Source organism: Leguminivora glycinivorella, chromosome 23, assembly GCF_023078275.1.
Source record: "Leguminivora glycinivorella isolate SPB_JAAS2020 chromosome 23, LegGlyc_1.1, whole genome shotgun sequence".
NCBI classification, from domain to species: Eukaryota; Metazoa; Arthropoda; class Insecta; order Lepidoptera; family Tortricidae; genus Leguminivora; species Leguminivora glycinivorella.
The window spans coordinates 6,204,109-6,221,238 of record NC_062993.1 but is presented as its reverse complement, the minus strand read 5'-3'; the positions used below and the strand labels follow the sequence as shown (position 1 = coordinate 6,221,238).

The 17,130-nt window shown below is 35.5% G+C and overlaps 1 protein-coding gene across 1 annotated transcript in view; it reads left to right on the top strand.

Moving 5' to 3' along the window:
* The window catches only part of LOC125238431 (glycerol-3-phosphate acyltransferase 1, mitochondrial), an 84,367-nt gene that overhangs the window by 49,064 nt on the left and 18,173 nt on the right, over window positions 1-17,130 (top strand). The window contains 1 exon segment of the mRNA XM_048145770.1: window positions 7,811-7,975. Coding sequence (XP_048001727.1) covers window positions 7,811-7,975 — 165 coding nt within the window.

The following is a 17,130-nucleotide window of genomic DNA, read 5'->3' as shown; positions in this document are numbered from 1 at the left end:
TGGGGTTATGATGAGGAGAATAGCAGTTCTGTTGACCACCTCCTGACTCCATCATGAGACCTTGGACCTCATCTAGTTCGATGGTGCTCGTCAGCCCAAATCTAATGAGCCCAAACATGATGGGGTTATGATGAGGAGAATAGCAGTTCTGTTGACCACCTCCTGACTCCATCATGAGATCTTGGACCTCATCTAGATCGATGGTGCTCATCAGCCCAAATCTAATGAGCCCAAACATGGTGGAGTTATGATAAGTAGAATAGCAGTTCTGTTGAACATCTCCTGCCTGACTCCATCATCATGAGAACCAGAACCTCATCCTGGTCCCAAAATATAATAATAATTCAAACTCTCAACAAACTTCACGTATAACTTAAAATCCAAAATAATATGAAAAGCATGTCGAATGCTGAAATTGCATAAGGTGTAAAAAGGATCAAGATTTGTTTAGTCGCAGTTTACGGCACTTCTCGGAACTATCGAGCTGCTTACGAAAGCTAGGTGCGCCGGACGATCAAACGCAGGTCCGTTGTCTTCGAGCGCTCGGCGCAGACTGAGCGGGCTCGCGTTAGCACAGTGTCTTTTATTCGAATTTTAGGTGTTTTAAAAACATATCTATCGACAGAAAGGTATGTCTTATATGTATGATTTTTTTCTTATAGGTCAATAAGAAGTTCTAGTTTAGGATAATATTATTTAAGAGTTACAAAAAATGCAGAAATCGCTGGAAAAATACATAATGTAAACCTCTTTTTATCGAAAAAATGGGGAGGATACGGAAGGTTATTTATCCACCATTTCAAGTAAATCTTAAAATGTCAAAGTATTAGCTAACTCGTATAGGATATAACAAATAGGATTGTGATCATTTTTTACCCCAAATAACATTTTTAACAGCACAATCACGATTCTAAACGAGCTATCCCACTATGAAAACTGAAAACGTCTTCCGAAAAAACTGATTTTTCGGAAGTATAAAAAGACATATTTTAAAGTAGTACCAATTGACTTTCTAGCTTAAGATATCTACTTTTAGGAACATTATCATTTTTTTAATAATCATTTATAGTTTCTTTATAATTTTGAATGAAAAAGGTTCTATTTTGCAAAAAACGCTCGTCTTTAGGAATAAGGCCTCTTAATTACAACTCAAATTCTCGAGTCCAGTTTCAGGTACTAACTGTTATAGGCAAATTTTTAAACGTTAATAATAGTTAAGAGGTATGGTAACAAGCTATTCCCATTAAAACGATATTAGCCTATGTAGATATTACGGAGGTATTGAAATCTTCCGTTTAAATCATACATTTCTGGCTATTGAATGACGATGTTTTCTATTTCAATTATCACTCATTTGTGTAAAGAAACATTCCATAAAACCATGCATAATGTTTATTTCTCTAACCGACAGAAATAACGACACGCTTTACTCGTCATCAACACAATCTTAAACTAAAACTACAAACATACGTATGTACTTAACCCACATGTCCACATAAATTCTGATTCCCTACTAATTCACCACGATAGAGACAAATATTTTATAACATCACATGAATCAAGAGGCCGATTGTACTAAAAATATTTTATGAACCTTAATACGACTTCATAAGCTTTAAAATAGGAAAATTTAACTTGTTCTATAGGATGCGGTGTTGAATATAAATAAGCTCCAATTAAGAACGCACTCTGTCCCTTTCTGTCCCTTTTCTGTTTTGTATGCGCATCTCGCTCGCATAGTTCCCATGGTGCGATGGTATGTGAGGTTTGGGGCCTTGACCGTGACATTGTAATTGGTAATAAGATTTGTCCTCTTATGTTTGATTATCTATTGTATGTTTAGTCTCGGTGTACTTGTACAAATACAAATTATACACCGTGTTTTTTTTTGTTTTCCGTTAAATTCGATACGTAGCTAAGTTCATTATCAGGAACCACCTTGTATATCACTTTTAAAAAAATGTTTATCATTTTCATACATAATAAATTAATTTATTAGTGTGAGAGACCCTTAAGAAAAACATTCAAGTTAGTGTCAAGTGATTGACGGCACAGTACATGTCAAAACAAATAACATTAGGAATTGTTAAAGGCTGTCACACACGTGTTCAGTACTTAATTATCTTTATTTTTTTAATAACTCGATAACCGTAAGAGTTAAGACGCTAGTTTCTTACAGAAATTAATTGTATTTGATCTAAAGAACCTTCCCTTAAAGTTAAAAAAACAGGGTGTATTTTAGGTTTGAACTCTTATCCATACTAATATTATAAATGGGAAAGTGTGTGTGTCTGTTTGTTTGTCCAAACGGAGCGACAAATTGACGTGATTTTTTAAGTGGAGATAGTTGAAGTTATGGAGAGTGACATAGGCTACTTTTTGTCTCTTTCTAACGCGAGCGAAGCCGCGGGCAAAAGCTAGTATTATATATGTGTAAATAAAAGAAAGTTCCTAATTCGAATTTCCCCTTTTCCCTCCCAGAAATGGGCACAACCCAAGTTTCGTACTTGCAAGTCTTGCAACTTTCACACACACAACACCTCTGGTGCAAATATTTGTCAATTTTGTCATCAAAAGAATCGTCTACTCGTTGCTTAATACATCATAAAGAAGAAGAGGCCTATTCTTTAGAAGAGGAGCCTATTCTTTAACTGTATTTCGTCACTTTTTATTGGCGTAAGTAGCGATAATAAATAGAACTTATTAGCGTGCCCATAAATAGAGTTGGTTCACCTCATAGTTTCTCTAGTTTTCGTTCCGCGGATAATTTCCTGTCGTAATTGCGTTAGCACTGTTAACAGTAAAAATAAAAAACCGGCCAAGAGCGTGTCGGGCCACGCTCAGTGTAGGGTTCCGTAGTTTTCCGTATTTTTCTCAAAAACTACTGAACCTATCAAGTTCAAAACAATTTTCCTAGAAAGTCTTTATAAAGTTCTACTTTTGTGATTTTTTTCATATTTTTTAAACATATGGTTCAAAAGTTAGAGGGGGGGGGACGCACTTTTTTTTCCTTTAGGAGCGATTATTTCCGAAAATATTAGTATTATCATAAAACTATCTTAGTAAACCCTTATTTATTTTTAAATACCTATCCAACAATATATCACACGTTAGGGTTGGAATGAAAAAAAAAATCAGCCCCCACTTTACATGTAGGGGGGCTACCCTAATAAAACATTTTTTTCCATTTTTTATTTTTGCACTTTGTTGGCGTGATTGATATACATATTGGTACCAAATTTCAGCTTTCTAGTGCTTACAGTTACTGAGATTATCCGCGGACGGACGGACGGACGGACGGACGGACGGACGGACGGACGGACGGACGGACGGACGGACAGACAGACATGGCGAAACTATAAGGGTTCCTAGTTGACTACGGAACCCTAAAAAGGAAATAGGACGCAAGCGCCATCTTGTTTTAATTATTCATCAGCCTTTTATATTTCCATAACTTTCAGAAAAACAGATAAGTTTGTACAAACAAATTTAAAAAACAAATTACGAAAGCGATCACTAATTTCCAATTTTCCCGAGAAATTGGTAAAAATGAGCAAAACACTATTCGTCATGTAATTGAAAATTAATTGTTTTGAGGGTTTGCGCATAACTAATTAACTACGCTGGAAAATTACACCTGTGACTGAAAATTTTAAGTAACAACTAAACAAAAATTTTGTCACATGCGTGTACTTACTCGCACCTATCAATAAGACCTTATGACAAATAATCAAAAATATGTCCAGGATTTTAAGAAAATCTAATACCTACACAAAACAAAATGCTTCTGAAAACTAACAACCTTTGCTATTTATGTCGCAAATGTAGAATCGCAGCGAAAATTCGACGAAATCAATATGATTTGCGAACTGCTTATTTTGGATCCTTGGATCCAAACTGAATCGAGTGCATCGAGACTTGTAAATATAATGATATAAGTCATCGCATGCACTTTAAATAATTTAAATTTAGTGCACCTTGCACCCACATGCATACGACCTATATTTTACTCGTCTTAACAGGAATATGAGTGCTTCAATAATATATTTATATCTTGTTACAAGGCCTTTATATCGTGATATAAGCAACGAGGGCAAAGAAAGACTATAATAGTATTTTACCCACGGGTAGTTTATCTAAATCTTACATGCGTGTGCAATGTGCATGTTCTCAGCTTTTCGAAGCGTCTTCATACTATCGTGAAATTTTTCATACACAAAATGCGGCTCGATGCTACACTCAGAAAAAAACAACTAGATTTCATGTTTGTTCAACAATTTTTATGGTTAAAATAGCGCCTACGTGATCTTTGGTTCAAACTACCAGTTTGGTTTTGTTAACTGTAGGTAACTACTAGTAGGTACATTCTACAAGTTTAATTTTATTTGAATCAATGTTTTATTTGAATCAACAAGTCGATTTTATAAAAGCAGCATGTCACATATTATTTTAAACATATTTTTGGTTGATTCAATCAAATATTTTTTAACAAGTTTGACCTTGTTGTTCGTACAAATTCGACTTGTATCATCAATATTGTGATTTATTCCGTTTCCTAAAATACTTTTGTTTCAAAGGGATACACGCCAAGTATCACGGATAAGTCGAATTTGTTAAATTCACAAGGCAAATTCCTCTCAGTGTAATAGATGTGACTTCACTTCACCTATAATCTTGTGCAAATCATTTGCTAGCCGGCAGTTATTATGCGATTAACTCTATCATAGCCCACATATACACACCAATAAAACAATTGGCGTGGTGTTAAGACATATATTATGTCACTGAGCCTCATGCCGCTCACGCACCGCCGCGAATTGGATTGCGTTGCACAGAATACCTACTTTCTAATTGGGTACATTATTCTATTCAAATTTTAGCCTATTTTTAAGTGTCTTCAAAAATATAGGCCATTGACTTAGGGGACGTGAAAATTACGTTTCTAGTTATGCCTAAATATTTCATGATCTGCCGGTTTTACTATACGCGCCAAGTCGCCAACACAATATACTTGGCTCGAATCGAACAAACTCATGTTTCATCAACATTTTTTCTGCTTCTTTCGAAGAAAGTAGTAAAATGTGGTCATTGACGAACAGTTGACGTCCTTGTTCAGAATTCGAAATTTATATGTTTTATTCCTTGCCGACATGCTGTCTACAGTGTTTAATACCTACGTACATTGTTTAAGTACAACGCAGTTTACTACTGAGTCAGCAGTGTGTGAGGCTGATAAAACTGTAGGTACGTGTGGATTTTTATGGTTCTTATATTGCGTAAGCTTGACATTGTATTTGATCAAGACTGTGTTTACATAATATTGGCTTCGGTTAAATAAAACTATGGAAACGGATATATCAAGTATTTACAATTTACTGTGAATTTTTAATTTACTGTGTTTACCTATTTAAAATAATATAAAAATAAATAATTCTAAAAAAAAGTACTAAAATTATAACATACAAGAAACCAAATTGGTATATCAGTGTGTATCAGTTCTTGAGACATGCAGAATTATTTTAAAGCAAATTCTCATTGATTTGGCGTTTGCATCGAACGGTTCGCTTCAGTAACATTCCGGTGTAAATTATTCTCAGAAAGTACAATCTGTTATGGTCGAAGGTGATTTCTGTTCCTATTGAATGTCAATAGAAGTTTTACATGCTTGAAATCCTTATAAAACCTACATAATTATTATATACGTTTTTCTTAATCTTCACGCACAATGTTCCGTGTCCATGTGTGTTTGCCCGTATATTTACAATGTAATTCGAAATAATGTAATCATGCGACAGAAATAACTGTTCGCACGTGGCGAGGTTTGGCATGACACATCCGTTACTGTATAGAAGTTGCACGTTTATTAGCACATATGTTAGCGGTCTTTGACACTTTCACTATTTTCCATTACTTACTACTTTGTTGAAAATATTTATTGTATCATAAATATAAAGAAAAAGCGATCAAGCGCACTGGTGGCGATGCCGGGAATCGAACCGGTGTCTCCAGCTATCGCTGCATGCTAAACGTGTCTACAATTTATACAGTATTTGTATATTATAGTAGTGCTACTCGTACTACTTAAAAAAAAAAACAAATCAAAAAACATTTAATAAAATAATTTGATTTGTTACATACATCGATTCATTGTATCGTTTGTAAAGACGTCGGTATATGAAGTTTTATTTAGTACTAGCTTTTGCCCGCGGCTTCGCTCGCGTTAGAAAGAGACAAAAAGTAGCCTATGTCACTTTCCATTCCTTCCACTGTCTCCACTTAAAACATCACGACAATTGGTCGCTCCGCTCTGCCGTGAAAGGCGGACAAACAAACAGAGACACACACTTTCCATTTATAATATTAGTATGGATGCTATGAGGGCTATGAGTGTAAATCTGCTGCTATGTATTTATGTTTTCATGCTAAAATTAGACTTTATTAACTTTATTACACAAATTAACAAGGTAGGACTAGGAATTTACCTGTTTTTACACGCTTCAAAGTTCAAAAGAAATGCTTTTTAAAAGTGGTTTACCAGTTTTACATTCTTAGCCGCCGTTATATCATATTAAATAAATAATATAACATGGCAATTAAACTAGATAACATTACTTTGTAACGTTTATTGTTCGAGAGACCTACTTTACTTTTCACAACGTGTGTGCCGTAAGATAAAATTTGCATAATAATTGTAATTACCTACACTTAATTGTTTTAGTTCTATGACATGCACAAAACAAATGTTTCCTTCCGTATGAATAAAATAATTGACTACACAAAATTGTTAGTAAATGTTACTTTTCAATTTCCACTACCTTAAAGTTGTCTGGAAGACATAGAGAAGTTGTTTATCTTTGTTTGTGTTGCTACTTTCCTATGTATTGCTTCCTATATACGCTGCATTCTTTTGAGGAGTGCAATGTGCAAGAGTACTGAGTTTTAAACATACAATAACCACTCACATGCTCCCATTATCCTGTCCCGTGTGGTGATGGGTCAAGAATTTCACCACCCCCCCTCTTCCCGTGGGTGTCGTGGAAGTCGACTGTTGGATATGGATTAAATTGTGGCGTAGGCGAGAGGCTGGCAACCTGTCACTGCAATGGCACAATTTCGATTTCTATCAACCCCTTTTTTGCCAAGAGTGGCACTGAAACTTTAGTAGTTCATATGCTCTGCCTACCCCTTTATGGGATGCAGGCGTGATTATATGTATGCATGTATGCTCCGATTAACTACTTAGAGCTACGAGCTTGCACACCTCTGAATTGCTTGCAACTGTGATTATCTGGCTATACATATCGGAGTATTGAAATGTTTGATGAATTTTATGGCGAAGCAATTTAGAGCGCCTTTTATGAAAATCCAAATCACGTGAAAAGATAAAATGTGCCCTCAATATCTCCAGGATACAAAAGCATCAGATTCTGATATTTCTGATTTGATGCTGGCGTCAACCATTTAAAAAATCCTATATCTTATCTGGGCGGAGCTGGAGGAGGCCGCGCTGGACCGCGAAGAATGGAAGTCCCTTCTGAGAGCCCTATGTCCCTAATGAGGGATAACAGGATATCATCATCATCATCATCATATCTTATATAGTCTTCTAAGAGTCCTGATGGAGATAAATAAAACAGAAAATTACAACGAATGATTGACCTTTTCAACCTTACCAGAGTTTTCTTCTTAACAGTGCGTAGTGCACTCTCTATTTGTAGTTGGATTGGGTTAATCCTTTTTCTGTCTATGTGACTGCTACTGCCACTTCGCCCATGTTTATTCATTATTAACCCTCACTTCTTGTCCCCAGGAATCATGGCAGGACCCCAAAGCCGCAGACACGGGGGCAGTAATAAACATCCTCGACATCGGCCAACAGAACTTCGCGAACGGTGGCGTCGTGTCCCGCTGTCTTTGCGACTTGGCCCAGTGCTGCAATCTCACCAATTATGACTACAAGGATATGGTTCCTGAGGTAGTATTCAATATATTATTGTGGTATACAGGGTACACTCTTAATCTGAGGTCTGGGTCGACGCTCGGAGCGGATCGTTTAGCAGGGCGCTGTCCCGCGTACACTCTATGCAGCGTCGACTCAGGACACTTGTATGAGCTTCAATTGTTTGAGATGCACGCCGTGCCCCGCTGCACGCTCAATACGAGCGTGCAGCGGGGCAAACTTTTTACGTTTTCGTTAAACGTGAGCTACGATCTGTCAGGTTGATCTTAGATGGGTCTTCGAGTATAAATAAACAAGCATGGTTCGAGTTTCTTAAGGCCTCCGGGGCTGACTTATCTCTGTAATAGATAAATATTATAGGACATTCTTACACAGATTGACTGAGGCTCACGGCACAGTATAATAAAGAGTACTATCGTACAATATGGCCACTCCCGATCCCCGCTGAAAGTGCCGCCCACCCCCTCTCGGTTACCTCACAGTTACCGCCTGTCAAAAACGTGAACAGTCGACATGTCATATTTCACTCATACAAGCATAGTACACGTCACGAGCTTAGACTGTGTGCTAGGAACGCGCCTCTTTCATATATTTGATCGCCAGTGTCCGAGGTGTGCCCACGGTAAGCTCAAGAAGGCTTGTGTTGTGGGTACTCAGACAACGATATATAATATATAAATACTTATTATACATATTATAAGGACATCACTAGTACAGCGTCCCCATCCCTAGGCATCGCTGTCAACTGGGCGTCAGACGGACTGGAGGCTTCCATTGGGAGCGTTTGTCACTAAGCTTGTATTTTGAGATTCCGTTCAATAAACTGTATAATTAATAGTGGTATCCTGGTGTTTTTACTCTAACAGTTTCAGAAGCGCGATATTAAGTTACCCATATACGCCCGTACTATGAAATTTGTCCGAAATTGACAATGTCATCATTCTCGCGCCGCGCTCGTAACCATTCATTGTCATCCAACAGTATTTAATTAACACCAGTCGATCTGATTCGACGAGTAAAGACACTAGCACCATATACTACAGTTAAAAGTGTAAAAGGCAAAGGCTGTGATCAAATACCTGTACGTAATTGTGCCAACAAAGAGATAGAACATGCCTAGTGTGCTGGCGTGTCTTGTGTTTTCTTTCAGATTCATTGCAGTTTAAGAGATATTCACACTTTGGAGTAGTATTTGATCATAATGAGTGTGTAACAGGAAGTAAAAGTGATCCAAACACAGTGCTCTGGGGCTGAAATTATCAACATCCACTATAGTAGCCTGTGTTGTGTTTCTTTCTTTCAGATCAACTTAATTATGTACATGTTGAAGATACTAATACTTTTATATACTCACAAAATGTATCACAATAAGTACCACAGTAAGTCATGGACGGTGAGATGCTAACCACATCCAAGTTGTCATTCACATAATGCTCCGGGCAAAGAGTATTACCAGTATATATAGAGGGGCTGCAGTAATGAATAATCATTAGCTCACTTGTGTGTTGTGTTTTTGTGCTTCCAGATATGTTTCAGAATACATAATACATATTGAACCTACTTGTGATATATTGACAATTGTCACAGTGTCACAGTGAAACAGAGTATAAGATACAAGTACTTAGATCTAAATTACACCTAAATGATTCCTTATAACAGGTGACTTTATGGGTTTAATGATCTACAAAGAGAGATGATCATTATCTTGCCCTATTTGTCATATTAAAAATAAGTTTGTCCGGAATGACATGGAATAAGGTATTTATCCTACTCAATAATATTGTGCCATTGCATCTGGCTTATGTAAGTATACTGACAGTAAATTTTAGATTCACTACATAGCTGGGACGCTATTGCACAACACCCTGCATTTTATGATTAAGCACTGAGACTTGGCACAGGTTGTTCCTTGGGTGGCCCTGAGTAGATAAAGATCGGGAGGCATCGAGAGCCCCCCTTAATTTAGGAGGGAGGAGGGGGGGAAGGCTGGCGCCGCCGCGCTTCCTTTGAAACCATATTTCTCTAAAACTATATAAAATAGGGCATGCGATATATCATTTTCGGATAAATGAAGGACGAGGAATTCATTTCTGGAACAAAAAACTTTAGAACAAAAATACAAAAAAAAATGGGAAAATCTTAAAACGAGATTTTTTTTTATACATATTATTGCACTTTTTATAAAAACCGTAATAGTTGTTTTAAAATAAAAAATATTATTTAATAGCTACATTTATCTAGTTTTAGAAAATGTATAATTTGTTATAGAAATATATTATAGGACGAGTGATAAAAAATAATTTACATCGCCCGATAGGGTGATTTGAATTCTCATTTCAATAAGTTTTGTCAATGATTTCAGGTATAATCACTATTTTTAACACACAAAAGCTGTAATCATTGTAGTTTATGGCTATTTTAGTGATTAATGTACTTAAAATAAAAAAAAATAGCAAAATTTTAAAAAATATTAAAAATGTGATAATTTTTTTTTACATTATCCTATTTTGTTCTTTCTACACAATATATATCTAAAAGCAATAAATATCAATAAAAAGCCACATTTATGCAGTTTATAAAAATATATAGTTTGTTGTATAAATATATTATGAAACGTGAGATAAAAAATAATGAAAATGAAAATTTTAATGTACGGGTCAGCTTGCATTATTCAATGAGGTGAGGTAAAGGTACTACCCGCTATGCAGTGGAGTTCGTCTAGTAATACAGAAATATACTTGTTCTAATAACGTTTACACATGTAGGTATATCACGAATCACGACCCAGTACAGAAAATTGTAAAAGTCCTATAATATAGTTTATTTTGATTGTAAAATAAAATTGCATGTGACTTATATTGTAAAAAAAATGTCTTAATCACGTTCTCCTCTCCTAAAGCAGTTCTGCATGCATAGGCTTGAAGATTTTTTAGTTTACTAGCAGAACTTAGTTACTTCCTTTGGGCTCCCTTAAATCGGTTTTACCCATCCTTAAAAGATAAAATAAAAATCGTCATATTCTTCCTTTCAGTATCAATGATAGTTAGTTATTGCGCAATAGTGCCATAAAAAATAAACTAGATTCGTATTAGCATTAAACATTAATGATTTTTGAACTAACACATTGCTTTTGTACAAAGGAGAACCTAAAAAAATGGTCTGACTAGACGAAAACATGTGTATCGGGGCTAGTACTCAAGGCTCTCAAAAAGTGTAGCTATTTTGAGTTATTCAAATAAAACAACATGAATAGTCTGAATTTAATTATGTATATATCACAACATCCACTGCATAAGCACATCAGCTCCGAACATTTAATTTAAAAAGTCTTTTTTTACGGTTGCACCTTACGCGGCACTGTTTTTTTACACCTGCATCCGACAATTTCGAGGCATGTTTCTGCAGCAACAGGCAACGTTGCGGGCAAGTAGGCTCCCAAATCCCAATTGTTACAGACTTTAGTCCAGCCACAAGTAGCAAATAATGGCAAATTTTGAATTAGGTTTAGTTGACCCCATACATGGACCTATAACCCTTACAAAAATGGTGTAAGGCAGCTTTTGTCGGTGAAATGCTGTTAATTTGGCGGTCTTTTTGGTTAATAACTATTTTCGGCACTCGTTAACCAAAGTACAGGACGCAGATCTGGAATAATAAATATGTCAAGTAAGAATTATCCATAAATTATGCAAATCATATAGATAACTACTATTTCACAAGATGTATTAGGATCAGATGTATATATCTGACCTATCATATCAATCGATAATTTCATGTGATATAAATAGTTAAATTCAGACTATATAGGAGTATGTTGTTTAATTTGAAGTACTCTAAATAACTACACTTTTTGAGAGCTTTGAGTACCTTTACCTCACCTCATCGAATCATACAAGCTGACCCGTACCGTACATCAAGATCGCCCTGCCACGTCACTTTCATTATTTTTTATCTCGCGTTTCGTAATATATTTAAATAACAAACTGTATATTTTTATAAACTACATAAATGTGGCTTTTCATTCATATTTATTGCTTTTAGATATATATATTGTATAGAAAGAACAAAATAGGATAATATTATAAAAAAGTTATCACATTTTATTTTTTTTTTAAATTTTTGTATTTTTTATATTTTAAGTACCCACATTTATCACTAAAATAGCCATAAACTACAATGATTGCGGCTTTCGTGTGTTAAAAATAGTGATTATACCTGAAATCATTAACAAAACTTATTGAAATGAGCATTCAAATCACCCTATCGGGCGATGTAAATTATTTTTTATCACTCGTCCTATAATATATTTCTATAACAAATTATACATTTTCTAAAACTAGATAAATGTAGCTATTAAATAATATTTTTTATTTAAAAAAAAACCATTACAGTTTTCATAAAATGTGCAATAATATGTATAAAAAAAATCTCGTTTTTAGATTTTCCAATTTTATTTTGTATTTTTGTTCTAAAATACAATTTTTTTGTTCCAAAAATGAATTCCTCGTCCTTCATTTATCCGAAAATGATATATCGCATGCCCTATTTTGTATAGTTTTAGAGAAATATGGTTTCAAAGGAAGCGCGGAGGCGCCAGCCTTCCCCCCCTCCTCCCTCCTAAATTAAGGGGGGCTCTCGATGCCTCCCGATCTTTATCTACTCAGGGCCACCCAATGAACAATTGTGCCAAGTCTCAGTGCTTAATCACAAAATGCAGGGTTCCCATACAAGACATAGCAATAGCGTCCCCAGTAACAGGTTAGTATAATGGATGAGTAAATAAGCATAAGAAAACTTTGACAACTCTTTTGTGACATAAGTTTTGTCACTTTACCGGGGACTGTATTTTGAAATCTGTCTTAGTGACATTCTTATGCATATAAACTCTGTATGATCTTGCATTTTTCTAAATGAGGAAACATATTGCTATATTACATGGCACAAATTCATCCAAAATGTTGAGGAGATAATAATAATATTAACATAATTCATAATTCATAATAATTCATAATAATTAACATAATAATATGTTGATGAGGTTAATTATGCATCTTGTTAAAACCATAATGTGTGTTAAAATTAAGGGCATAGCACTGAAGTATAGTGTATTGTTGATGCTGTTTTGTTTATAATAATGTTGGTTTAGCATTGCAAACATTTTTGACAAGAAATGTAATCAATGTAATGTAATCATGTTCTAAATTGAACCAAAGACAAATATATTACCTAGACAGACACTTGGAACATTTATTATCATGACATAGTCCAGTGTCCATTTAATGCATTGACAGTGATATAATTAGTTCCTTAATTACATTCCTTTCCAGATTAATGTATTGATTACAGTAGTTGCCTGCCGGTAATCTGGTAAATATTGACCATAAGTTGAAAATACTTGCATTGATAAGGCATGATTCCAGATAAATCTTGCTAAAAGCTGGAAACACCAAACTGGATATCTATTGAACTATTTATGACACTGGTAAAATTTGTCATAGCTAATGGTAAGAGATTTTGATATTTATAGACCCAGTATGGACTTTAACAGTCTACATGCTGTACTTGTCTTTTACAACAAATCATTTTGATTTGGAAATGGGCTTGAAACATGCCAATCAGTTAAGTTTTTAACAGATGTGCAATAATCTGAGGTAAATAACTTAATTGGAGCTTCTAATAATTTTAACCCCTCCACTGCGAAGGAACGTTTCCGAACCGAAGCATGACAAACAGTTACCTTACCGTTTGAAGTTGACAAGTATTGTCTACTTTTAATATGTTCTGTTCCTTGAAATATAAAAATAACTGTACACTTCTATTGCTTCTTGATTTCACAAGAATATATATATTTTACATGTTTTGTGACTTTTGCAAGAATCGAAAATAATGATATTTTGTTATAAAAACTCAATCACCTGTACTAAGTATTCTTTCATATGCATAGTATTAACACAACTAACAAAATTATGTAGTTGTGCAGGTGGCAGCTATATGGATAATGTTGTGCTTTAAATTGCACATATACCTACAGCTGGAGCACCTCTCTAGTGTGTCTTTTGAAGCATTGTCTGGCAAGCTTGATGGTTTAATTAATAAGCTTATGCACCATGCCTGATGATGATATATGAATACCTTTGTCAAGAACCATTTGGTAAGTGAACAATGATAGATAAAATATTACATTATTTGAATGTAGTAAAACCTCGATAAGTCAAGCCAAGTGCCATATGATTATTCTTGCTTGACTGGACTGTATTTCAATAATGGTATCTTTAGTAAGCGTGTTACCTTATTTAGGGGCACGGGAAAAATAAGCCAAGTTTCATAAAAAATATTTTTGGTTGGCTGAAATGTATTTCAATACTGGTATTTATAGTAAGCGTGTTACCTTATTTAGAGGCACGGGAAAAATCAGCCAAGTTTCATAAAATTATTTTTGGTTGGCTGAAATGTATTTTAATAATGGTATATATAGTAAGCGTGTTACCATATTTAGGGGCACGGGAAAAATAAGACAAGTTGCACGCCGGATTAAGATCCGAGTTGTGTTTTGTCTTATTACTCTCAGATTTAAGAACTGAGTTGTCATTACATATATGCACGCCGGATTAAGAACAGAGTTGTATTTTGCCTTATTACTCTCAGGTTAAGAACTGAGTTGTCATTACATATATGCACGCCGGATTAAGAACCGAGTTGTGTTTTGCCTTATTAGTCTCAGATTAAGAACTGAGTTGTCATTACATATATGCACGCCGGATTGAGAACCGAGTTGTGCTTGTCCTATTACTCTCAAATTAAGAACCGAGTTGCCATTGCATATATACACGCCGGATTAAGAACCGAGTTGTGTTGCCTATACATGATGTTAATAATATATTCTGTTCACAGGGTTTCCTGATAAGCACATTGTACCTGAATTTTGTGGTATCCACGGTAATGTAACTAATGTGATATCCACAAGTAAAAAAATGAAGTGATTTCCGTCACTTAAAGTGTGAATCATAATTATAATGGTTGCTACTAAATCTGTTGTAACAGATATTAAATCTGTTATACATTAAGCACTTTGATTATTGTGTGTTTCTTTAAGTAGGTCTGTTACTGGTATATGCAATGTAGGCCGTCGGAGGCGGACCATATGCATAAGACTTCTAATTGCGATGTAGACTTTAAGAAGTGGAACATCGTGTGTTGTATAGACTATCCTTAAGAGGATTGGTCTGTTTCTGCTATTTGTGATGTAGGTCTTCACAGACGCCATCATGTGTTATATAGACTATCCTTAAGAGGATTGGTCTATTTCTGTTATTTGTGATGTCGGTCTTTAGAGACGCCATCATGTGTTATATAGACTATCCTTAAGAGGATTGGTCTGTTTTTGTTATTTGTGATGTAGGTCTTCAGAGACGCCATCATGTGTTATATAGACTATCCTTAAGAGGATTGGTCTGTTTTTGTTAATTGTGATGTAGGTCTTCAGAGACGCCATCATGTGTTATATAGACTATCCTTAAGAGGATTGGTCTGTTTTTGTTATTTGTGATGTAGGTCTTTACAGACGCCATCATGTGTTATATAGACTATCCTTAAGAGGATTGGTCTGTTTCTGTTATTTGTGATGTAGGTCTTTACAGACGCCATCATGTGTTATATAGACTATCCTTAAGAGGATTGGTCTGTTTCTGTTATTTGTGATGTAGGTCTTTAGAGACGCCATCATGTGTTATATAGACTATCCTTAAGAGGATTGGTCTGTTTTTGTTATTTGTGATGTAGGTCTTTACAGACGCCATCATGTGTTATATAGACTATCCTTAAGAGGATTGGTCTGTTTCTGTTATTTGTGATGTAGGTCTTTACAGACGCCATCATGTGTTATATAGACTATCCTTAAGAGGATTGGTCTGTTTCTGTTATTTGTGATGTAGGTCTTTAGAGACGCCATCATGTGTTATATAGACTATCCTTAAGAGGATTGGTCTGTTTTTTGTTATTTGTGATGAAGGTCTTTACAGACGCCATCATGTGTTATATAGACTATCCTTAAGAGGATTGGTCTGTTTCTGTTATTTGTGATATAGGTCTTTACAGACGCCATCATGTGTTATATAGACTATCCTTAAGAGGATTGGTCTGTTTCTGTTATTTGTGATGTAGGTCTTTACAGACGCCATCATGTGTTATATAGACTATCCTTAAGAGGATTGGTCTGTTTTTGTTATTTGCGATGAAGGTCTTCAGAGACGCCATCATGTGTTACATAGACTTTCCTTAAGAGGATTGTTCTGCTTCTGTTATTTGTGATGTAGGTCTTTAGAGACGCCATCACGTGTTATATAGACTATCCTTAAGAGGATTGGTCTGCTTCTGCTATTTGTGATGTAGGTCTTCAGAGACGCCATCATGTGTTACATAGACTTTCCTTAAGAGGATTGTTCTGTTTCTGTTATTTGTGATGAAGGTCTTCAGAGACGCCATCATGTGTTATATAGGCTTTCCTTAAGAGGATTGTTCTGTTTCTGTTATTTGTGATGTAGGTCTTCATAGACGCCATCATGTGTTACATAGACTTTCCTTAAGAGGATTGTTCTGTTTCTGTTATTGTGATGTAGGTCTTCACAGACGCCATCATATGTTATATAGACTACCCTTACGAGGCTAGTTCTGTTCTGTTATCTGTGATGTAGGTCTTACAGACGCCATCATGTGTTATATAGACTATCCTTAAGAGGATTGGTCTGCTTCTGTTATTTGTGATGTAGGTCTTACAGACGCCATCATGTGCTATATAGTCTATCCTTAAGAGGATTGTTCTGCTTCTGTTATTTGTGATGAAGGTCTTCAGAGATGCCATCATGTGTTATATAGTCCTTAAGAGGTTAGCTTGAGACCTTGTTTGTCAAAAGCATGTTTTATGACCTTAAAGAGTAATGATCTCAAGGTTACCTTGAAAGGGTCACTTACATGCATACTTTCCAGAGGTCGCTGGTGAAATTACGGTTTCCAATAGAGCGGAGAGAGCAACTGTTCGGAATGCCTAGCTGAACGAATGCATGCTACAGGCTGCGCGACAACCTTGTCATGAAGGGCCAACTTCTGCGGTCGTTGCGCTGACAGCCACGAAAGAAGCCGTATCACCGTGGCTTGCGTATGAAGCTTTGATATGG